The 25,279-nt window shown below is 40.3% G+C and overlaps 2 protein-coding genes across 5 annotated transcripts in view; both read left to right on the forward strand.

The window, feature by feature from the left end:
• Nucleotides 1-5,369, forward strand: part of SHROOM2 (shroom family member 2) — a 117,855-nt gene extending 112,486 nt beyond the window's left edge. For all 4 annotated transcript variants that reach the window (XM_014882428.2, XM_014882429.2, XM_088160188.1 and 1 more), the window contains one exon: nucleotides 2,549-5,369. In XM_014882428.2, the coding sequence (XP_014737914.2) occupies nucleotides 2,549-2,815 (267 nt within the window). In that variant the 3' untranslated portion in view covers nucleotides 2,816-5,369. The remainder of the gene's footprint in view (nucleotides 1-2,548) is intronic.
• Nucleotides 5,370-23,127: 17,758 nt separating this feature from the next.
• CLDN34 (claudin 34) lies at nucleotides 23,128-24,231 on the forward strand. The gene has a single exon (XM_014882432.2). It carries the CDS (start codon nucleotides 23,316-23,318, stop codon nucleotides 23,958-23,960), a length of 645 nt encoding a protein of 214 aa, XP_014737918.1. The 5' UTR covers nucleotides 23,128-23,315; the 3' UTR covers nucleotides 23,961-24,231.
• Nucleotides 24,232-25,279: the final 1,048 nt, after the last annotated feature.

Genomic DNA, 25,279 nt, shown 5'->3' on the forward strand with positions numbered 1-25,279 from the left:
CAGCCCAGAGAGCCAAATGCGTCCTGGGCTGAATCAAAGGCACCATGGCCAGCAGGTCAAGGGAGGGGATTCTGCCCCTCTGCTCCTGTGAGACCCCACCTGCAGTGCTGCATCCTGCTCTGGGGCACAAAACACAAGAAAGATGTGGACCTGTTGGAACACTTCCAGAGTAAGACCACTCAGTTGATCAGAGGCCTGAGCACTGCTCCTATGAAGACAAGCAGAGAGTTGGGACTGCTCAGCCTGGAGAAGAGAATACCAGAGAGGTCTTAGAGCAGCCTGCCTGAAGGGGGCTTACAAGAGGGCTTTTTACAAGGGCATGTAGTGATAGGACAAGAAGGAATGCCTTCAGGTGAAGGATAGGTTTGCAAGATACTAGATAAGATGTTAGGAAGAAATTCTTTCCTGAGGGTGCTGAGGCACAGACTGTCCAGAGAGGTACCTGCCCTCCTCCCTGGAAATAATCAAGACCAGGTTGGATGGGGCTTTGAGCAACCTGGTGTGGTAAGCGCAGGGGTTGGAACTATTTGACCTTTGAGATGCCTTCCAACCCAAACCATTCTATGATTCTATGAAATATATCTAGAAGTGCTTGTGGTGCTGGTGGCTTTTTTGTTTGTCCTTTAGTATTTTGTAAGTCAAATGATAATATGTGGTGAACCACTAATGTACCATATGAACAAAACAGGAGATTTTACTTCCATTGTTGGGCAGCACATTCCCAGTGACCACTGGTTTTTCTTCCCAAGATGATGTTGTCTAATAAACATTGCTTTGATAGCTTTCCATTTTCTAGGAGCCAGCAACAGCTTACCAAGCAGTCAAATGATGACTGCTGAGTTAATACTTTGACTGTCAGATGCTCTGGTATAGGTGTTTTATTGCCACAGGGAAGAGTATCGGGTATTTCAAGTTCAGCTTCTGAAGGGGGCTTCATCTGGAGAGCTGCAAGCCCCCTTCCTCTTACACAGCAAGGCCAGTGCTTTGTGTTCATGTCCTCTTGCATTCATCCAATTCTAGCTAGTTACTGCTGCTCAGCATGCACTCACCTGCAAGGCTGCCCTGGGAGCAGTCTAGCCACACTCCTGAGTTTGAGGCTGTCTGCTGCTTGCCCTGGTGAGTTCAGGAGAACTGTTAGTTCCGTCTCTTTGCAGCAGATAATTCTGCTTGCAACTTGCAGTGAGATTTTTTTTCCCCCTGGCATAAGCTCAAGGGAAGATTAAACTGTTTTTTGTAATAGTGTGTGATTTTTCTGACTAGTCTTCCATAGCTTTCTTGAATCCTGAGTTAATCTAGGCTGTGTATTTTAAGTACATTGAGAGCACAAATCTGAAAACATTTCACTCTTGAGCTTTGGTCTGTCTATAGAAAGAGTCAGCACAGGATGCATGTGCAACTGACAGGTAGTCTTATTAAAGCTCACTGGTCTCTAGCCCCCTTTGTCTCATACTTCCATCTTGAAAAGACTTTTATATCCTACAAAAACACTTCTCTGTAAATCCTTCAGGCTTATTAAACAGCATGTGTAATTTAACATAAGGTGCAAATTAAAAAGATGGACACATTTATTAGGACAGACTGAAGTTTATTTGAAGACAGCTTCTCAAAGAAAATTCATCTTGGAAGCAAAGCTAGAAGTTATTGATTGGTACCTCTTAGGGACACTTTTTAATTAAGTTCAGACATCTGCACAGAATTCTTGATGTCAGAGTAAGCCAGCCATACTCTGTCACTGGAAGAAGGCACTCACTTGCAGGCAGACATCTGAAATAGGTTGGGTTGATGATGCTGCTGTTTCCGTGTTCTGCCAAAGGAGTGTAGCCAGGTGATTCAGGTGGGACTGTTGGCTGTGCAGACAGGTGATGCTGGGGGAGAGGGATATAGCTGCTGTCTTCTGCTGTCCTCTGTGTGTTCCTCCATTTAACCTCCCGTTTTCTTATTTTGTCTCTTGTGAAGGCACAAAGCAGAAAGTTTACAGCCTTTTTGGAGAATAATGCTTTTTTGGTTTTGCTTCCCTTTTGCCCTTCCGTTGTCTTGCCTCAGCTTTCACTCTTGCTGATGTCTGAAGACCACAGGACTTCATATGTCACTGGGAAGGCTTGTAGATGCAGCAGAATAGCTAAATACAAAGTTAGGAGCTGTATAAGAACAAATTGCTCCATTAATTGGTCTGTTTCTGGGTTCTGTAACCACAGCTGTGCCAGTGCAGTGTATGGAAGATACCGCTGAATTTTAATTTGAAGAACTATTCTTCAAAGGCAAGCAATATTGTATACAGCTATTTATAACTATTAAATAGTAAAGGTGTCTTTGAAGTAATGCTTTTGAGGCCAATATAAAGTAATGGTGCATCTTTCATTGATTTCTTACATCTTTTAACAGTTTGTTAATGCATTTTATTAGTCTGAATTTTAAGGAGCATTCTTTTTCCTCCTTTCTAAATATTCAGGAAGGTCTCTGTAGATAAAACAGACTTGAGATTTGAACAGTGAAGCTGTTGTCCCAACCTAGTGAACTCAGTTTTTAACTGTTTTTCTTTTCTCCCAAGCGGACATTGGTAGATAAGCAAAAGCTGCTGACCCAGCAACATGAGGATGCAAAGGAATTGAAGGAAAACCTGGATCGTAGAGAGCGCATTGTCTTCGACATTTTGGCGAACTACTTGAGTGAGGAGAACTTAGCAGACTATGAGCACTTTGTGAAAATGAAGTCGGCCCTCATCATTGAGCAGCGGGAGCTTGAGGACAAGATCAAGCTAGGGGAGGAGCAGCTGAAGTGTCTGACTGACAGCCTCCAACCTGAGCGGCTCAAATAAGGACACTGAGTCCAACCAACGATGGGAAAAATGGGAAAGAAGGAAGGAATAGGGGAGTTTCAAGTGTACAAATGAGTATCTTGGCTTGCCTGAGTGTCTGGTAGAGAAACAAGTGCACAAGAGAAAAATAGCTCTCACAACAGCAATAATGCTTCTTTTTTTTTTAATGATGTATTTAATTTTTTTAGAACACATTTTTATTGCTGGACTCTACAGCTGTTCCTCATTGCTTAACTTCCAGAAAGCTCCACAAAAGAGGAGAGACTCTTAACCCTTCTGCTCAGTATGTTCAAAGTCTGTGGCAGTTGTGCATGCAAACAGTGGTTTTTAGAATAGGTTGTATACTTCCTTTTTGTTCAGATGCTGCACAGTCTGCTGGGAAACCCTACAGCAATTCATGAATGCACACACATTTAGAAGCTCTAAATTTAGTGGGTTTTTATGGTTTTTTTTAAAGACACATTAAATAGGGGAAGCATGCATCTTATAGCTAATATATAAAGATTTCTGAAATGCAGTGTCACTCTGATCCTGTGGCATCAGACACTTTTTTGTAATATTGTATATAGGATGGCACTTTCCCCTTGCAGAAAACAACTTTAAAATCAGTCTAGTTAAATGCTTCTTAAGCAGCTTGCAAATCACCTAATGCCTACCTTGCTGAAGACTTTTTTAAAAATTATTTTGCAAGACATATTTGTACATCCTCTTAATGCAATGCAAGTGATTTTCTTTACCAAGTTTTACTTGATTTAAGAAACGGGCTGGAAGTACTGTGCTGATTTTATTCAAAACATTTTTCATCTAAATTATTTAGAAGGCTCGTTTTCTTTTTTGTGCATGTTTTTATTCTTCTTGTCCCAAACCCACTATACTTCATGGAAATAAATGTAGGTTAAGGACACTGCTTGTATTTTTCTGCTGGTTGCTTAACTTTGTGATGGTCTTGTATAGACAATTAAGTTATACTGAAGTTGACCTACATTATGCTGTTTGTTCCTCTTTCTCAGACTACCAAATGCAATAGAAACAATTCTGCCATTTAAATACTGTGCATTACTTGGAGTAACTCTGCATTGTAACTGTGAACATAAGTGGGGCTGTTTGCTTGATTTTTTTCATTGAACAGTGGTAAAGGAGAGGATGTTAGTTCACAGTATCAGATCACTGCTTGTGTTCTCCTAATACTGCCATTGACTGAGATCATTTCCAGTAGCTCTAAAAAGAGGTGCTAACTCATGTTTGCAGCACAGTAATGGGTTATGCTGACTTGCTTAGATACCTACAGTGAAATTCTGTAGTGTCTTAAGTGTCAAGTTCTATGTTAAGATAAAGTTTGCAGGCAAAAAAAATCTTGGAAGGCTTTGTGTGTATGCCATTTTCATTGTAGTAAGGAAAAGATTTCTCTTTCCTCAGACAAATAGTTCCCCAACCAGAAGCCATTTCCAAGGCTGATGTGAATGCCTGTGTGTAGCAAAGCAGATTGAAAATACAAACAGTCAGTTGTTGAAAAGAGAGCAAAGAATTATTCCCACTACTCCTGCAGTACGGCAGCATTCACAAGAGTTTTTCTGTCCTTGTTACCTGAATCCTCTCTTTTGTGGGGAGAGAACTGGAAAGGTGCTGATCAGTGAATTCCTTGTGAGTTAGGGAACTGGGGAGCAAAAAATCCTCTGGAACCAGTTCCTTTACAGATAGGTGCAAACATTAAAAGGACAGTTGCCCCTGCAAACACCCTTATTGTGCACTACTTTGTATACCTGGACCAAATTTTAATTGAAATTATGTGCATCAGTTGAGGTCAAATGGAGCTACCATTTTACAAGACCTACAGCTGACCTTAGTTTCTTCCTCCTAGTTCAGAAATGTAGTCTTCTGGCATCTCAACAGTTATTTGCTGCTATGTTCCTAGGACAACTGGTCCCTTTGTCCTTAAACCTATCCCTTAACCATAACAAACTCAAAACTAAAAAAGTTATGCTTGTCTTTTAGCTTGGAGAAAAGTGTGCATTGTTTTATCTGTGGCATTTTAAAAATTTTACATATTGTGGTTATTCTGAAATGTGTATGTGAAATGTGAAGAATAATATAATTGCAATGTGTTTGTATACAGTACTTTGATTTAGATCTCTGATAAAGGTAGCAATATTGTGAAAGCTATATCTGTTATCCTTTTCACAGAACAGTTGTGTAGACACTATTATCTCCTTTCCTTTTTCAGAACTGTTGAAAATCACTCACCCTGGAAACGTGAAGATGGTGGCCTCCCAATGTTATATGTAAATCTGTAAATAGCTGTACTGTTGCTTTTTGAAAAAAATCTGGTGCTAATGTTTTGCCTTTGGCATCCTGGGGATGGCTGTTTCTTCATCCTTTGTTGTTCTCAATTCTAGATCTCTTTGTATAGTGAAAGATTTCCACAGTGCTTCTCCAACTGTTTGGATCCTACAGCCCAGAGTGAAAATGTACAGTTTTCCTGCCTGACACTTAACATGTACCTACTGACAAATGGTATTGCTTGACTTTGAGAAAATAAACTGTATATTTCAATGTAGAGTTAGATTTTGTGTGCAGTGTTAATGCCAAAAGCTACTGCTTTGCTTTGCAGTGTTGGCCATCTCATGGTGCCTATCAATAGTGCTTTTCAAGGCCAGGCCAGTTACCTTGTGGTCTGGAGTAGTTAGCTGTCTTTGCACAGCTTATTTAATGTGTTGAGTAATTAATTATTCTCAAGTTCCAAGAAATATGTTCATGTCTATTTAGTATTTTAAGAGTGTGAATATGAGATGGCAGAAAGGTAAAATGTGTTATGAGGCCAATGTAATAAATGGGTCTCTCACCACTTACAGAGTACATACCAGGGGAGCAGTTTAGATTTTCCTGCTTGGGCAATTCCACAGGTTCATCCCATTTTTAGAATGGATACTTCATATGGAAATATCTAAAGTGGTGTGCAAGATTTTTTGCAAGAACAGATCACTTGTGAACTCTCTAACCTTAACAGACTTTCATATAAACTTCAGTTTAATGGGGGTTCTCAGATAAACTGCAGAATCTTCTGCCTTATTGGGAAGCACTGGCAAATATGCACAAATTTAAAATAGAGGCAACCACAGATCACAGAACCATAGCTTGATCCTGGAAATTATTTGTCTGTGAAGGTCTTTATAAGATCTGGGAAAAGGGAGTTGGGGAAAGAAAAATACTTGAGTATTTGTAGGATTTTTCTAAACTTCTTTTCACTCCTCTTCTCCCTCTGTCTTTGTACATAGACCCACCCCACCTGTTTGTGCCTGGTTTTTTGAGCTTTAGGTATATTCCAGGATGGCAGCGCCAGAGGAATAACAGTCAAGTTTTTGCGTGCTATTTGAATTTTATTTAAATTGCCTTTCTTTAAACTGAAGTTCAGCTCTTTATTTTCTCTCATGGGGTACTTGAGACCCTCAGATTTCAAAGGAGTCACCATTTCATGACATTCTTTCCTAATCAAGTTCTAGTGATTAATTTTGGTGTACTTAATTGTCTCCATTTTTACAGCTGAAGTAACCCATTGGCAGTCCAATAGCTCTAGCAAGGCCCTGTGCTATGCAGTAGAAAGCAACTCCTGTTTTAGTAGTGTCTGGTCATTCATTGCAGAAGTTTAAGGGCCTATTCTAATTAAGGGCTTCTCAGTTGTGCAGGCTTTTTAGAGGATAAAGTGGGTTTTCTTCTATGTACTTGAGCAGATCATGCCCACACAATGTTATGAAAATTAACAATTACATCTTTAAACTGGATTACATATTGTCAATTGTCAGCAGTGGTAAATTGGCCATCACATTGACTTACCACAGTTCCAGTCTGCAACTTAACTAATTATAATGATCCATAAAACTAATTATAATGATCCATAAACTGTAAGATGGGTAACCCATGTGAATTAGCAACTCACCTGTGAAATCTTAGGTTTCGTTCTTTCGACCTGCTGTTTTGATAATGTTTCTATGAATAAAGTTGTTCCATTTGAAGTAGGTCAACTTACTACATTCCAGAGGAAAATTTAAATTGAAATAAATTGGGTGCAGTTCAGTAGCAAGTGGTAATTCTCACTCAGGCTACAGTAACACACCTACAAGCAGAGCAAGTATTGCTTTAGGACAGGCTACAGTAAACACCTTTTTCTTGGTTGTAACCACATGGGCCAGCAGGCTGTTGTGTATCTTAGGTTGAGTTTTATTTTAGTCACAGCAGTTGAGCCTTTCCTGAGCACAAGGCTAGTAAAATGCAAATTTTTTTCTCATATGTTAAAAATCCTTACAATGGCTTCATTTTTAGATGCTTTGATATCTGTCTTGGAGGCAGTCTCCTAAGTTTTGCAGGGGGAGATGGCCTTGTGGCCAGGATGTGCCTTCCAGTATTGCCAAACACGTCAGTGTTGGTGGAGCCTGTGTTCTCCCTTCCTCTAAAGTCACCTCCATGCAACAAACTGCTTCCTGGTAAAATTTACAGGAAATGTATCCTCAAACTGTCATTACCTGTTGCTGGTGACTGCCTTGTGCTGGCTGCTGCCAGGGGTGGGATACCGAGAATATCTGTGGTGATTTCTGGCACCTCTTCTGGGGCGAAGCTGAAGGAATATCTCCTCCTCGCTAGGTGTCATTTGTTAACCTGCAACCGTGGCATTAGAGAACAATCAAATTCCCAGTGCATTTCATCTTCTACTGGAATATTTTAATTTGCTGCTCATGATTGTCTTAACACAGGAGAGATTTTAATTAAAGTAAATGGATTTGTGACTGTGAAGCTGAAGATGTAGTGGAAGATACAGAAAAATAATCATAATTTGTGTAAAAAAATCTCCAGCAAAATGGCATCTAAAAAGTCTGCGAGCTACATATCCCAGGTGAGAACTGTCAGGACATTTAGGTCTATGTTCCTACATTTTAATGGAGTTAGTGAAAGAAAGCCTTTTCTTAAGTGCATACCAACTGTGTTAACTAAACTATTCACTCCAAGCAATTCCTGTAAGATGAGCCAGTACTGCCTCTGAGGAAGCTGTGGTCTGACCTTACCAAGAGTTGTTGATTTGCTGCTGTTCCTTGTGACAGCAGCATTTGCTGGGCTCCTTATGGAGAACATGCTCTGGAAATGGGGTAATGGATGTCTGCTTATAAGAGTTTTACCAAAACATTGTTTCAGTGGAGCTGTGAAGTCCAAAAGAGGAACTAACAAAATCTTCATGACGAGAATCATTTAGTTTCAACATCTGTTTCTTTTCCCAGCTGTCTGCTCTTCATTGTGTTTGCTACTGATCAGTTGTACTTGAGTCTTTTCTAAAAGCCTCAGAGAAGAGCAGTCAAAGGCTAAGTAAGAAGCAATGGAAGGAAGATAAGATTGTTTATCTCAGTATCTAAATATGAAAGGCATGAGTCCTGTGAATACTATTCATTGCCACTCCCAGGAGTTGCAGCTTCAGCAGCTTTCTCACGAAGGTTTGGTTCCTCCAGAGATAAAACTGGAAAACAAGCTGTGATGATCGAAAGTGGCCAACACTGACTGGAACGGGGTGGAGCAGTCATTCTCTTACTAATGGGGTGATACCTATCACAAGGAAGTGAAAACCTGGAAGGATCGGTGCCCTGAAGGAAGAAAAATTAAATCAGTGGAAAAGTGCTTTGGGACTGTGAATTTCCTGTTTTTCTTTCTCCATACGTGACACGGCAGAAGTGTTCTTTCTCCATGTGCTAAGGCAGGCTTTTTAGTTACTATAATGTAAAAATACCTTAAAGCATCTTTGAAAATTAAAGTAATGGGGAGTAACTCGGAAATTCAGAATCGCAGATCTCTGTGTAAAACCATCATGTTCTCTGCATTCAGTGCACCCCTTTCTCGAGGAGGCATTGGCATAGTGCTCTGGCAGTAAGGAGCCTCGAGGAAGTTACCCTTTGAGGAAGAAGTCATCCTTTCTTTGTGGTTATCCTAAATTCACTAAACAGCCCACCTAACTGGACATGCTGAAATCACACAAGCTGGGAGATGAGGGTGTTTACAGCACAATACACATTTACAGAATGAGTGACCTGGCCTGTTTTCTGGAGTTTTGCTTACCTAATTCCCACTTCTTTGGAGCTCTATTTAATACCAGGCTTCTAGTTGAGGGCAGAGCAATGCCCAATTCCTGTGTAAATTGGATTATTGTGTTCTGCCAGGAAAGCATAGTTTAGAGAGCAAGAAGCTGAAGATCTAAATATTCAGCCTTTCCATCAATAGGGAGTAGAGGATCTTGGATATCTGTTCTCAGGATGTTCTTGCAGAGTTCATGGTGGCCATCAATGAATTTGAAAGCAGAAATGCTCCATGGAGAAGTGTGACCAAGAACATGCCCCATTAAAGAACTTAAAAAAACCAAAAACAAACCAAAACAACCCAAAACACATTTCTTCCTATTTTTTCACAATAGGGAAGAAAAAACCAAGGCGAGTAAACTTCATTGTCACACTGATTTTGCAAAGGTGGAGTTATTTAGACCAGCATTTTTTGCAATGGGCAGTTCCACCAAACCAGTAAGAGATTATTACAACAGAAGCCCAGTGATAATGGTCACTGTTTGAACATGTATGGCAAACAATGAAGAGGAAAGTTGCACACAGAAAAATGGGTAGTCTGGGTGTGTTCAAACAAAATATCATTTCATACTGTGACATGCAAAGCAATTAATCAAGGAGAAATGATGGCAATCACATGGACAGGGTAATGACATAGATCAGACCAGACTAAACTTATGTGGCATCACAGTGAATGATCAGTTTACATGAGCTCTATGCTCTAGGAAAAAGGCTGGAAAGTACTACAGGAGAAGTAGTGATGCAATATTGCTGAAAACTTTATAAACTTTCTAAAACATTGTGTCTAATCCCACAGTCTATATCCAGTGCAAAGGATGGGAAATTGAGAGAAGAGACGTAAATTATTAGAGAGTATTTAATAACATAACAAAGAACACTGGGATTTAGAAGTCATAGTGTGTGCTATTGAGCATCACATACAGCATGAGACGTTTGAGCAGAGAAAGCCCTGTCAGAACCCAGCGAGTACAAGAACGATTCATGAAAAAAAAAATCAGGTGCAAATGTTCAAGGGTGTCAGGAGTGCAGTACTGTTGTCATGAATGATGGGGAAAGTGCAATGTGAAGGTTGGCCAAAAAGTCTCTGGAAGTCAGGAAACTGGGACTGAAATTTTATGGTCACTATAAATCCACCTTTTGTGTTTGCTGATCTTATATTGCATGGTCACGTACCAAGGTGTGACTACTTCAGTAAATATTTAGATTGGCTACAGTTTTATAACAGGGGTCTTTAAAGAGCTGCAGTAATTATGACATTGCTTTTGGAGCTGACAGGTCATGAAAATGGGAATTTGCCAGTCCTTGGCTTGCAAATGGGACTTGAACATTCCAGGCAGCGTGGCTCAGACTATTATTTTTTTTTCCGTTACAGACCCTCTCCACACATGCACCTATAGGAACTGCCACAAACCCTTCTCCTTCTACTGGTTCAATTAGTCACTAAGTTTGCTATTGTTTTCTCTCCTGTGTTTGGGGTTTCCTACCAGTGCTCCTGTACTGACTAATTTAGCTATCCATAAAAGCATTCCCCTCTTTGTCAGAACCTTCCAAGTGGTTGTTCCCACATTTTGAAACTGTCTCAATCTCCAGCATGTGCTGGAGCATTGATGACCTTTCATTTCTGCCTTCTAACTTGTAAACTGGCTATGGAGGGCTTTGAGGGAAAGCAGGGGCAGTGTGACACTACTTTCCCCCACTGCCCAAGTAAATGACAGACCAGCACAAGGATAAAAAGTACAGCTCTCCTGCCTTTGCATTGGAGATGCTGGAATAAAATGTTTTTGAAAAGCAGCTTCCCTTCACATATTTAAGGAATTTGCCCTGTCAGGAGCTCTTTACAGAACTGCATCCTTCTACTGTCCACTGGCATCCAGCTTGTGGCCATTTGGATTTTCATAAGAAATCCGTTTTGCTTTCTGCAGTATCCTATTTTACTTGTGTTCTGTATCACCAGAATATTCCTATCTACTTCCTACTGCATTAATATAAGTAGGGTACTGGTTAGATGAAAATCATAGTCATTGTTTAGCTATTATGGTACCCAGGAATTGGGGCAAAGGTACAGAAACCCTTTCAGGGTGTCAGTAAAGATCTCTTACCTCAGATCATGGCCATGATCAGCTAATGAGCAACCAGTTACTCATATGGTTCTCATAAACTAGTACTTTAATACTGCCCCATCATTTGTGCAGGGAGTTGCTTTGTAAAGCTGTTAAACCCCCATGCTCTGTTAATCAGCTCTTACTTTCATTCCCTTTAATGAAAATTCATTGGTATTTGATTTCCTTGTTAGTTCTAACAGCTGATAAGAACAAGCTGCTAAAGCAGCTCCAGTGAAGTGACAAAAGGCTGGTGGTGTAGCACTGCAGCTCTCTCAGAAACACTGCCAAGGCAGAGTGAAACCCCAGTGTGATGTGTCGATAACATTCTCCCATCAGGTGGTCTTTTCAACTGGCTCGAAAATGTCAAATCTGAGGAAAATGTCTTTGTTAAGCTTTGAATGACCTACTTTTGGGTATCTGGGAATAACCAGGAGCCTACCCAAACCACAAGAGTGCATCTAATTTTAGCAGCCCTTCATTTCATGCATGCCAGCTTTTGTGCTCTGCATCTTCAGGAAAAAACATCAATTTCTTGCTGAGCCAAAGACAAATTTTATTGGTTTTAAATCACTCCCTTGTTGAGACACAATCACAGTGAAATCCTTCCTCTTAAATTTTTGAGATTACTATTCATCTCAATTTTGTTCAAAAACTAATAGTGAGCTTGTCCAATGGATCTACAGTTGCTGGTCTCTGACGAAAAAGTCTAAACAGCCCATGCTGGAGATAGCCTGGGCAGCTGTGTTTTGTGTGTTCTCACTTTCCCCTGGTTTTTAAAAAAGGGTCAGATTCTTTGTAGGAAGTTTCTGTGAGTCTTCTAGCTCAGTTATAAGGGAATCTAGGAAAAGTTAAGGACAAAAATAAAGGGATGTTAGTGTGTCAGCAGGGGCTCTGAGGACGCTACTAGTGGTGTAGATACTGGACAAAAGGTCTCTGACATATTTTGGATATAAGAAGCACTAAAAAGTGTGACCCTTGTTAGGGATATTAGTGCTGTGCAAGACTGAAAGGAAGCAAATTCAGACATGAGTGAGGTACAGTTTCCCTAGCTTGTAATACCTAAACTGGATATTGAACACTGTTTCTCTTGCTGGGAGGGATAACATATAATCCCTCTCATGTAATGTCAGAGTCGACTGTAATTTTACTAAAAACTAAAGCATGTGTTTAAATCCCACCTGCACTGGACAAGTGGAACTAAAACAGAGGATAGTAGGGACTGAGCATTGTGGATGTTTATCTGGAACTTCACAAAACAGAAGAGAAATCAAGGCCACACAAAATATAGTGACATAATCACAACAAACCTATTAGCGAGTTTTCTGGAGCCAGAAAACTTCCCAGCCAATGGGATTAACCATAAAAGCAAGTAGCACCTGCTGGCAGCTATAAACAGGGTCAGTGTAGTTTGGGATTGAGCCGAGTATCTGATAATGTGCAGTGCTTCCCTGTGGAGTCTCTTGAGGCTGGCAGTGGGTTGCCTCTTCAGAGGCAGCTGTTGACAATGTATTTGTGATCCAGCAGAAGGACAGTGCTGCTGGGCTGTGAAGCATTTAATGATGAGAGATGCGTTGAGTTTGGTAGAGGTGTTTGTCTCATCGCTGAATTTCACAAGTTTCAAAGGATAACTTGATTTGGCCATAAAGGTAAACAGTTAGGAAAGGTGTTTATGGAAATACTTTTCTTAGATTCAAGTGGTGGTTTTAGAGGCCCACGTTTAGGTTCAGTGTTGGATTTGGAGAGTTGCTGATCTGATGATGTGCTGAGCACAAGCAGGGAGCGACCGAGAGTGAGGATGCAACAACTCTAATCCCCCGTTCACTGATCACAGAGTGGCAAGCTGCTGCAGGGAGGCTGCTGTGCTTCCTGGAAGAAGTCACCTTTGTCTCAGAAATAAAAAGTGAGAAAGTACTTGTACCTGAGCTTCCGAGCTGTTTAGGGGCTCTCTTAGCTGCCTATGTGGTACCATTCACTGGGCAGTGTATCTTGCACAGTGTCTTGCTTTCAGGCTGGTTTTTCAATGTGTAGCAAATAAAAGGAAAAATAACTTGAAACAAATATTTCCTGTTCTGTGGTATTTAACAATGAAATTGTAAACCACAGAAGGGACCGGGCTTGATCTAAAGGTCTTTGAAGTCAGCAGAACTATTTCCACTGATTTCAATGTGCTTTGGGTCCAGGCCATGGAGGAAAAAAGCAAATGTTTTTCTGCCTCAAAAAGTATTAACCATTGGCATTCAAGGAACAATAAAGTCTTAGGTTTAAAATGTGTTCTTTTAAATAAAGTAGTCAGAAACTTAGTTAATTTTATCTGCTTCTTAAGAATTTGTCACTATTACACTAGAAAGGAATATGTTTATAGAACTCATAATCATACACTGAGAGGAAAAATCACTTAATGCTGTCATTTGCTTCCTGTCTTCTTCCATTCAGTTTTGTGTGTATTGTATTTCTCACTAATGTAGTGATGATTGTGCTGCTGGTTGTTATCACAAATTGAGCACTGTAGATTTCCAGTTGAATTAAACTTCACTGTAGTGATTGTGGTTGACAAATATATTGAATTCATTATTTTTCAGTACAGTTTAATCTCTTAAACATCACAGTGGGTTTGGTTTCGTTGGTTTTGTCATGTTGGTTTTTATTTGATTTTTTTTGTGACTGAGAAGAAAAAGGTCAGAGACACAGAATTTGGTGACAAAGGAATTGTTCTTCTAGCAGTGGTGTAGGGGATGCCCCTCCTATCGCAGAGACAAATAGCAACTTCCTATGTAAAATCAGCAATAAAATCAGCCTGCAAATTTTGTCCCAAACAGTTATAAAATGCAAGAAAATGAATCTATCTGCCAGCTGCCTACTGCCCAAGGATGCTGTCCTTGTGGATCAGCAGCCCTGTCAGATGTCAGAAGGCCATCCTGGAGTCTGGCAGATGACAGCAGCCCACGAGGGGGTGTGTGTGTTTGGCTTGTCACACAACAGCAGAGCCTGAGCAGCTGAGTTTGCCTGTGCACCAGACCAACCCCATCCAGCTGGGAGCAGCCAGAGAGGACATCCCAGGCTAGTGAGCTGCAGGAGAGGACAAGACTCTTGAGATGGCCAGGCTGCATTACCTGCACAAAGAACAAGTGAACTGGCATCAGCTGAAGATACAGCAGGAGAGGATTAAAGGTGATGCAGAAAACAGGAGGATATGAATTAATGACATTTTTCAACCTTCTTTAGTTATGGCAATGACGAGCCATTGTGCATGTTACAATGAGAAGAATTTTTCAATGAGGCCTCCCCATTTCAGGGTATTCCTATGAAATAAACCTACTTGTCATTTGACACCAAGCTTTGAAATATCACAGAATATTCTGAGTTAGAAGAGACCCACAAGGATCATTGAGTCCAACTCTTGAGGGAATGGCCCATACAGAGATCGAACACACAATGTTGATGTTGTTAGCACTGTTCTGTAACCAGCTGAGCCAGTGCATCATTCAGAGTTTATCAGGGTTTAGAATAGGGCTCAAAGAGAAGAAACCAAAACAGAGTTAAGAACATTCTTCCAATTTGTAAGAGCCATTGTTTACATTCATGGGAAAGCCATGAAGCAAGGCAAACATAACATAATGTTAAAAAATGTGTGTGCTTTTTTAAGCATCTGAGATAGCAAGCATAATACTATTTGTACTAAAGTGTAGGTGCTGCCAAGAGAGCAGTTCAGCTTGAATTTACTCCTTAGAAAAACTCCTCTTTCTCCCCTATATTTTGCAGAGCTGCACTAATTTATGCTGCATAAATACAAGAAGAAAAATCTAATGAAGAAAGGATTAGGAAATCACTTTGTTCTTTCAGATGAGAATTCTGTGTCCTTCGGGCTGTCAGACTGGGGCATCATGGTGGTCTCAAGCTGAAAAATCACGTGATCAAAAAGGTAGATTTTCTGAAAGGGTATCTTATAGAAAACTAATTTCCATGGGAGTTATCTATATGCTTTGGTGTTTTAAGTCAATTAGAATAAATGGCATATGGCAAACCTTTCATATTTTTATAATATGTTAATGATTAACTGGCTTCCTACATCTTTGTTGACTTAGTGGGAGAGTGACAAGGAACTGTGAGGTACCTATTTTGGTAGCGTAACAAGTTGGAGAATTTGCACGGGCATTTTCTTCTACCTCTCTTTTGGAACTTGCTTCATCCAGCTGACACTGCTCCAAAGCCTTAGGCAACTCTCAGACTCAGAGAAGTAAGTCCCCCCTTTTTTAATATTACTTATTTTATGAAGTGCTGATGGAGAACAGATGGGTAGAGATTTAAGTATTTATTTGTTTTTTATAAATAATACTTTCCCAACTGGGAATTGAAGAGTTAAGTTTTCAAGCGTTAAATCATAGAGATATTGCTAAGACGATACCTTTGTAATTACTGTACTGGTTTTTTTTAAGTTCCCTTTCTGCTGCAAGACTTGAATTAAACAAAGCACTTCGTTAGTAAAACATGTTCAGTACAGTCCAATAAACCTGCATCTAGACTATAATAGTTTTCAGAAGCAGGAATTGAATGTTAATTTAGAAATGCATGTGATGCCTGGCATCATCTAATGCAAAAATATATGCTTAAAACATGAAATAAGAGAATTTCTGCTGATGTGGGCTGGGAAAAATAATTTTATGCTTATTTTATATAAGAAGAGTTTATAATGAATGTTCTCTTTAAACTAGTTACAAGCTGCAGTAGAATTCCCAGTTTTTTGGCAGGCAAGTGGGTTCAGACAGGGAGACTTACATTGCTCTTCTGTTGGAACATTTTTTAGCTTTTATTTTAGCTGTGCTATCATTTACTAGGAAGCAAGTATAGTCTCCTGTCCTTTTGTGAGGCTCTCCTTGCACCCACTTCCCCCATCTATGAAGGAAATCTTGCCAGCAGGTTGCTGTGTGCAGGTTGCTGTGTTCAGGTTGCTGTGTGTGCAGGTTGCTGTGTGTGTGCAGGTTGCTGTGTTCAGGTTGCTGTGTTCAGGTTGCTGTGTGTGCAGGTTGCTGTGTGTGCAGGTTGCTGTGTGTGTGCAGGTTGCTGTGTTCAGGTTGCTGTGTGCAGGTTTTGTGCTCTCCCACTGCCCCCTTAGCAGGCACTTCCTTACATGCCCTTGGCTCAGGGAATGCTCCTGACTTCCTGCCAGGTGCCTGTGCAGCACTTCCAGGCTGACATTCAAGTTGCTTCAGGACTTCTTAATTTCTCCTGCAGCTCCAGGAAACATTAGTTCCTGTTCTTTTGGCTGGGAGGTGTCTCCTCTTGGGTGACATCTTCCCATGCCCCCAGTGTGTGTTCAGTGCCCTCATCTTCCCAGTCGTGTGTGAGTCCTCTGGGACATAGATGTGGTTGCCTTATTTACACTACGGAACCCTTAGTGCTCTTTTCTCTGTGACAGACACCCAGAGTAGGAAAGTTTAGGGCTCCCTCTGCTTTCTGAAGTTTCCTGAAAGGATCCCATCTCAACACAGCCAGGTTATCTGCCTTAGTTTTTCAGGGGCTGTCATTCCTGGAATGTCTCTAAACTGTTCCACTTTGGCTCTAAATGGAGCTCCCAAAAAGCAAGGGCAAAACAATCCGAGAGGGAAAACAATCTGTAGCAACTCTGATAATATGGGGCCATCTGGATCCTGGGTCAATACCATTGCCATCTCACTGCCTACAGCCTGCAATGTTTCTTTATGTAACAAGAGCCCAAGATGGGCTCAGACACAGAAAAGTAAATTAGGGTGTGAAAAAACAGTGAGAATATACAGAAATTATGCTTTCATTTCATCCTATTATAAAAAAAAAAGATTTTTCCAAAATAAGCAAAGGACTTTTACACAGCTAAGTTTCAATATATTCTTACTTGATCGAAGAGAAATGAAGATTACTTTGGTTTGCTTGTTTTGAAACACAGTGAATAAATGGTAGCAGTAGAGTTTATAACATTGGACATTGACATTTGGAGGGACAGAGGACATAAGGCATGTTAAATCTGGACACACCCTTCAAATCTGGACGTGCCCTACAATGACTTTTAAGACTCTAGACCCCACTAGTTTGTCTTTTTAACTGAAAATAAGTGTGTTAGTGACAGCTAAAATCTAAACATGAGATACTAAAGTTCAAGACTTCCTGAGTGCCAGGGAGATGTGTTCAAGGAATGGGTCATAAATGCAGCTAATTTTATTTCTAGAAAAATAAGAACTAAAGAACTACCACACTGACTGTTTGAAATGTCTATTGAAGAAGGTAGGAATGGACTGATTTATCAGTCAGTGGTGGCAACTCTTGTGGCCTGGACCACAGCAAGTATATGGTCTCAGACATAAAGCTGTCCTTCAGCAAGAACTGTGCTGAAACAGTGATGGCAGAAGGATAAAAAACATTTCTGAAGCCCTCTTCTAGACACATCAAGGATCCTAAGGCATTAATATCATGTCAAGGATCATGAAATTTGTGTAAGACTTCCACAAATTTCCATGAAAAGGCCCAGTTCCATCTCACATTTCCCAGCAGTTTCAGTGTTTGCGATCTTATGTTCCAGGTGTTGATGACTGGCCTAGCCAGCTCTGCCTGTCCCAGAGGGGTAAGAGATACTGCAGAGGGGATGCTGCTGCTTGGGAATATATTACCAGCACACACAAACCAAAGGACCTCTCCTAAATGGCAAACTCCCTTCAATGGCTCTGAAAGCTGCAGCCCTCTTGCTCTTAACCCATCATATGAAATGATAAATTTAAAGACAAGTCTTGCAGGTGACAGTGTGGCTGGGGACACTTCCTTATGCCACCTTACAATCTGGTCATCTGTCCCTGGCACTGGTCTTCATCCCCAGAGGAGGGAGCCTGAGACCCAGTAACCTGAAAAGTCCAATTGCATTTAAATGCATGAATTAAGAGTATTTGATAGCTTTTTTCTCTCTTGCATTTAACTGCAGGGTTTTTAAAGTCTCTGTTTTAGAAACTTAAGGCAAGGTGAGTTTTAGAAACCAGATCTGAAACCCAATGGATGCATATAGACCTACTGAATGTAATTAAAGCAACTTTCTGGAAGACACAGTATTAATTGCAGGAGTGAAATGCATTTGGTGTAAATGAGGTTTCTCCACCCTCAGAATCCATATCATAGCCCCAGCCTTTTCTACTAACAATTACTAGAAGTAAAAGAAGTGTTGACAAAATTTCAAGATAGTTCCATTTCTGTTTTTTCTTGCTGCTGAGAATATCAGGAGATGGGATTGTGGCCACAAAGAACTGATCTATTCAACTGCAACATTTCATTTTAGTCTTTTTAAAGGTAAGCCTCATGCACAGATGACCCAAACCCCCCTCTATGAAACCAATTGGCAGTTGTGAGAGCAGTTTGGTTTTATTTTTTTCTCCTAGAAGCAAGCTTGCAGCTGTAGGAAAGTCAGCATGGCTCTCAGCCTTCCTCTCCGTTTCTTGAAGCTAAGAGTGGGAAACTCATGTCTCATTCTGTCCCTCAAGTCCATGTGCTATGGCTCAACATACTTTTCATAAAGAAAAAGAGCTACTTACTGTGCAATGCTTAATTTAAGTAAAATCAGCAATAAATACAAAAGGATCCTTCAAGTTTCTGTTTTTGGATGAATACACTGATATGTATCATCTTTCACTAATAAATTCTGTCTTCTCTGTGCAAATTTGCATTTAATATGCACCCCCCTAAGAAGAGAGGATGAGAAAGTTGGGGCTGTCCAGCATGAAGAAGAGAAAGTTGTGTGAGGACCTCATAGCAGCCTTCCAGAATCTGAAGGGGGCCCACAGGAAAGCTGGAGAGGATTCTTTGTCAGAAACTGTGATAGGACAAGGGAGAATAGCTTCCACAGAAAGACAGTAGCCTTAGATTAGATATTAGAATAAATTCTTTACTGTGAGGGTGGTGAGGCACCGGAACAGGTTGTCCAGAGAAGCTGCAGGCTCCCAATCCCTTGAAGCATTCAGGGCCAGGTTGGATGGAGCTCTGAGCTACCTAGTCTGGTGAGAGGTGCCACTGCCCATGCCCAGGGGATTGGAACAAGGTATCTTTAAGGTTCCTTCCAGCTCAAACCATCCTATGATTCTGTGATTCTGTAGACAGATTCTGTCTTGCTTTTACTTTAGTAGGGTATTTAGTTAAAAACATTTCTGTGACGGAAAGCCCTTCCAAACAAAGGAAGTGAAAGATATATTTAGAGAGAAAATTGCTACCAGGTCTGAAGCCTGTAGAAGCAACTCTCTGTTTTTTAGCTACTGTTTCTAGACTTTCCAAAGACCATCCTCAGAAGCTGCTGGGGTGCTTGTTGGATTGAACCGAGTAGATTTTAAATGAAAATGTGGGTGAAATCATGGGATGCTGAAAGTTGGCATTGTGCTCACCTCTCAAAACCACTTCTCACTCCTTTTAGTGAAAAGGGTTTTCAGTCTTGCTTTTTATCCACTGGCATAGACACCACACAGACCTAGCTTGTTCCTGTTGGCCAGATTGCCTTTGAAGGCTGACTCCATGCCATGAGTAGCTGGTCTGCAAAGCTGGAATGCTGAAATCTGCAGTTCTGGGCGAGCTCCTGAATCAAGAACCGCATGCCAGTGACACCACCTAATTACTCAGAAGATCTCCTGTAGATGACTGAATATGAGTTTATTTGCCTTAGGACATTTCATCTAGTGATTGTGTTACATCATTGTATTATTCAGACCATATAGGTAACCTTACTACACGAATTAAATTAATTCAAAATATTTATGTAATTACTAAAGCATGAAACTGGCCAGTGCTGCCTGTGTTAGCACAGCTTGCTATATGATCTGGGCTTTGAACTGTATTTTATCCAATATAGCTCAAAGATGCAGGGACTGAGCTTTCACATTTTACTCCTAGAAGGCTGAAAAGGGTATTTGCACAAGGACCAGAAATTTTAATTTAATAATAATAAAAAATAATTTGGGTTTTTCTGGTTGTTTGTTTGTTTGGGTTTTTGGTTTTGTTTTTTTTTTTCCTGTGGACGACTAGTTGGTGACAGATCAAATTCTTCCTTTCTAAAAGGGATACCTCTGTCCTTGAAATCGACAGGAACGGCACTGTTGGTGTTTTGACCAAGTCCAGCACCTCCACCACCCACCTCCTGTGGACAGAGACTTGTGCAGGGTCACCCCCAAGGTCCAGCTGGGGCAAAAGGTGACAAAGCCCTGACCCAGGCGCTGCTGTAAACCCCAGCCTGCTATGACCTCCCTCCCTCCCTGCCTCCCTCCCTCCTTTCTACCTTCTTAAGGTCTCACAGCAAGGGAGTCGCTGGAATGGCTGAATTCCTGGAGGACGACGCCCTCTGCAGCTCGCTCCCAGATTGATTTTGCGTCTGCTGTTCACTCCCTGCTTGATTTGCCATCTGCAAGAGAAATGTCTTGTTTGGGATTTTTTTGGAAATACTTGCCACTGTAGTTCTGAAAAATCAGTGTATCCTTCTACACTTGGGAGAAAAGGAGTTTCCCTGATCCTCTTTGCCCAAAGGCTTCCTTTAAAATCAATGCTTCTGGCAAGTGATATATACCTATGGTCTTTTCATTATGTCACCAAAACCTATAGTATGTTTATTAATATTAATAGTGATACAGACTGAAATCAGGAAAAAATTTTTTTGTTTGCTTTTAATTTTGGCATATTTTCATATGTGAAAAAAAATCCTGTAATTATTTTACCTTTATATTTTGATCCTTATTTTCATGCTGAATCTCAGTACCAGGAGGTCATTAAGTATAGGCTTCTGCTTGATTTTCCAAAATAGACAAGTATGAGAACTTTAATTTCATCTCATCATTGATTTCAAATGTACTTCTTCCGAACCTTCATTTTTCTCTAATTCAGTGATACCAGGCTAGACCAAATATGCTCCAGTGGGCAGGGTGTGGAGAAATGAGCCAAAATGAATCATTTCCTGCACAAGCAATTTTTTGTGTGTCTAGACACCTGATAACTCATCTAAAGCACATCTTTGTTAGCTGATTATTCTCCAGTGTTCTGAGAACTTTTGTATAAGCCTTAAATTCTTTCATCCTGTGTGTTTACTTATTCTGTGTTTTTTTGGGGACCGTAGAAAGATCTTTCCCTAATTTTTAATTTTATAATTCAATTCTGGACAGGATTTTAAGTATCTCAGCACATGCAGGCTTGATAGTGGGAACAGAATCACATTTACTCTCATTTAATTCTGTGAGCAGACAATTGGGTGGGTACATTCAATCCATGAAGTTACATGCTGATAATATACTCTGAAAAGCTGTTGATGATAAGGATTCACCTGCTGACCTATCTTTCACAATCTTGATATCAGCAAGTTGTTTAAATGAATGTTTATGATGTACACAAGAAGTGTTACAGGCATATGGGCTCTACATAAAATGGTATCTTCACGTGGTTCAGGTTTGGCTTCTGTGTGTTCCACTGATTCCAAAAGAAGCCGAATGGAGTCAGCACGAGACTCCTCTGCTCACGCTCTTTCCTGTCCAGCACCTTCCCATCACTGGGCAGGAGCAGAAACGATTTGAGGTGAAACTGGGACAGAAAGAGGGGCTATTGTGCTCCATGCCTGGTAAAAGCAGTTATTTAGAAAGGAGTGTTCATAATCACTTTGTAAATAGCACAGCAAATTGAGAAAATGTTTATAAATTGGTTTCAGTTTAAGTAGGTAAAAATACAAGAGACTCTTTCGGAGCAATTTTCTCCATGCTGGAGAGGATTAAATGTACACTTGCAATAATGGATATTAATATGTGCCACAGGAAATCAGTTCTATTGGAGTTACATAGATGAACTTGGAGGCCAAAATTATAAAATTGCAGATGTTGCTGTGTTTGTTTGGCATCAAAAGTCACTCTGTCCCATCCTCTCATGGCTGGCATCACCTTCAGGACTGAAGTAAATATGTAGTGGTCACTAGTATGAGATGGATAGTGTCTGCTTATTGTTATGAACATATTTCTTTTTTAAGATTTCCTCAGCTGGACTTTTGCAACTAGTTTGTATTGCCAACTGAATCTGGTTACCTTAAGATCAGTAAATAGAAAAATTGTTGCTTTAGTCTTTAATGTTTAGTACACAAAACATGCTGGCAGACATATCTTATTAGAGTCAACTTGGTAGAGTATTTCTCCAGTCTTGAATGAAATAGGAGCAGTAGAAAGAGTATTTTAGAAAACTTATGAGATATACAGATCCCTAGAACCTGTCAGATTTACATAAATTTGAGGCCACATCTTCACAGGTCATTCCTATAGTATTCAAAAATGGTACAAAAGACATAGGAAATTAGGTGTTGATTTCTTTTTTTTTTTTTTAAATACAGTAAAACCCTACTTTGCACTCAGAATGTACAGTCAGCAAACAAATCTTAAATCTAAATGACTAAAATATTTTCCAGCACAATTTTAGGACAATTCAAACTGGAGAAACTGGGCAATTTATAAACAAGTGGGATTTGCAAAGGTAAAGCACCAAGAAAATCTTGAGTAAAGTTTGAGGGCGGGAAAGCAATGACAGCATAGCCAGGCTCCAGCCCCCGCACAGTGTTACATTTCTGATTAATTCAAATGTTTCCGCTAATGCATTTATGGTTAATTAATCTGAAAATGGTCAAAGTTCAGTGGTTGTTGTTAGATCTTGTGGCCTGGATTTACTCATGCCTCTGAACTACAGCATTTTCTATCTGACACTGGTCCCAGCAGCGCTCAGTAAAGGCAGCACAAAAGCTGAAGTCAGTACAGATTGGGCTCCAGCATCAAAGCCACAGATGCTGGCAGAAAGGAGCACAGATTCTGCTTTGTAGGATCTCTTCCAAAATCTGAAATCTGAAGATTTTCTCAGATTTTGTTTCTGCTAGCCAGTAACTCTAGGGCTCCTGATTATGTGTAACATGTATAAGAATCTTTGAACACAATGGTTAATTAACAAAGAAGACAACTTGGAAAAAACCCATGCATTTTCCTTTTGTGAGTGTAACAAGGAGATCTTTAGAGGAGCTAATTAGACACTCTTTCTCCTCTGTATGATACCATGACATATACAGAATTAAAATCTGTATGTTATTTGTCCATGGGTATTAAATTTCAACAGTTCATTAAAGTTGGGGAAAGATGACTGCCATCTTCCCTCTACACACACATTTTCTTTTTCACTGACCAGTTCACCTATTCGCCCACATAATAATTGCCTTTGTAATTTTATTTTTTGCTTCTTTGCAGTGCCTCTCACTCTTCACATGGCAACTGTGTCTGTGACAGAGCAGGAGAGCTCCAAAGGATGAACTTCCTGGTCAGCACCTCACACCTCCAGCTTGCTGCCTTTGTTCTGGGCACGATAGGCTGGATTCTGTGCACTGTTTCAATGGGAATTGTGGAATGGAGAGTGTGGCATGTGGACAACACCACTATCATCTCCTCTGGCGTTGCCTGGGTGGGCATTTGGAAAGTCTGCTTCATCAGTTACCTTCACGTCTCACCTGGCTATAGAGAACAGTTTTGCCATAAATTCAGTGGCTATGACTCCTTCATCCCCCATGAAATTTATGCTGCTCAGGGTCTCCTGTTGATCGCCATGTTCACGGGCTTGCTGGGACTGGTTGCTACAATATTTGCTCTGAGAAATGTGTATATGGGAATCACTGACAAAACTCTCATTGCCCCGTTCTTCCTGGTGGGTGGTTTCTTCTACATATTTGCTGGTCTGTGTGTCCTGATTCCTGTGAGCTGGAATTTCTATTCTGTGACCCACAACCAGAGCATAGATTTTCCTCCTTCTTACTACATGCCCTCCAGTCCAGCAGCACAGGAAGCTGGTGCTGCCATTCCTGTTGGGATTGTGGCTGTCATCCTCCTGCTGCTAAGCGGGACATTTTCTCTCTCATACAGATTTCCCATGACTGCAAAACCTATCACGAAATCCTGACAGGACAAATCTCCCCCCATGCTAATTTCAGACCAAGAGCATAGTCAAGAGATAAGGACAGCAGCATAAGTAGTTGTAAAGTTATGGAACTGCTGAATTTAATTTTATTCCGTAGTAGCCACACTATATTCTTATATGAACCAGCTGAGTCACCATCTTAATACTCACCAGAGGTTAGTCTTTGAGATAACTGCTGTTGAGCAGCAAATGTGATTAAATTTTGCCAGTTGTCCTCTTTTGTATATACAAACATTATTATGATTAATTTTTTTGGGGGGGTGTAAAATATTTACGATTCTCCAAGAGCTGACTTTGAATGAACTGTCCTGTAAGAAAAATGTGAAGTAACATGTATTAAATGTGAATTTCTTTCCTTGTCGGTACTAAGCTCTTTTGTTGTTTACTTAGTTACATCTGTAGCAAAGTATGTTTCGTGACAAGTCAAGACTTTAAAAACCAGTGATTGTCATCATGGCTGTGTCAAATGACTCTTCCCTGAATTGTCTCACAAATGTCTTGCCAGTTTCTCCTTTTCCTCTAAGGCACATAAAGAGCCATTCTTTTACTGCTTCTGCTTTTCTTTCAAGCTATTTGCATTTTATGTTGCAACATGTTTGCCTGTGGGGAAGGTGCGCTCTTCAGTTCCTACCTGAGGCAGAGCCAAAAAGTCTGCAAGTGTTTGCTTCTTCATCTGACACTTCACTGAATCCAAATGTATTGCAAAAGACGGAAATAACTTGTACAAGTTATTACACAACTAATGTCAAAATCAGTGCTCTCAGTAACCTGGAATACTTAATGCAACTTTCAGGGTATGATTCATCTGATGTAGAAATCTATATCCAAATTAGTCACTTCAGGTTCTGTTTATAATCAATGTAGAGACAAAGGCATCTTTTCCCAAGATGCCTAGAATGGCTGGGAGATTACATACTCCCTAAAAACCTTTTTCTCTTAACCCACTGTAACAGCCATAGTAACCACAGTTGCTAATTGTGTCACATATAACCAAACTTCACCTAAGAAAAAAAGAAAGAGAAATGTCCCAAATACTGACAGATAATCTCTTGAAAGAGGTCCTCAAAGCGTTATTGCATTTTAAAAGAAATGTTACAGAAATCTAAGTAATTTAGTTTTACTCTTTTAATTGTCCTTAATTTTTTAAAACACTCATGGATTCTCAGAAAGAAGAAAATAAAACTTTTAAAAAAATGTAATAGTTTTTGGACATTGCAAGACAAGGCAAAATGCCAACAAACCAGGACATCTTAATGGTGGCTTTTACTGTGCCATGCTTGTTCTAGCAGTCCAATTTTTTC

The sequence above is a fragment of the Sturnus vulgaris genome, chromosome 2 (genome assembly GCF_052056855.1).
Source record: "Sturnus vulgaris isolate bStuVul1 chromosome 2, bStuVul1.hap1, whole genome shotgun sequence".
Classification (NCBI taxonomy): domain Eukaryota; kingdom Metazoa; phylum Chordata; class Aves; order Passeriformes; family Sturnidae; genus Sturnus; species Sturnus vulgaris.

What these genes read in the sequence shown, in the direction of transcription:
- CLDN34 (XM_014882432.2), top strand. Translation starts at nt 23,316, where the DNA reads ATGAACTTCCTGGTCAGCACCTCACACCTCCAGCTTGCTGCCTTTGTT.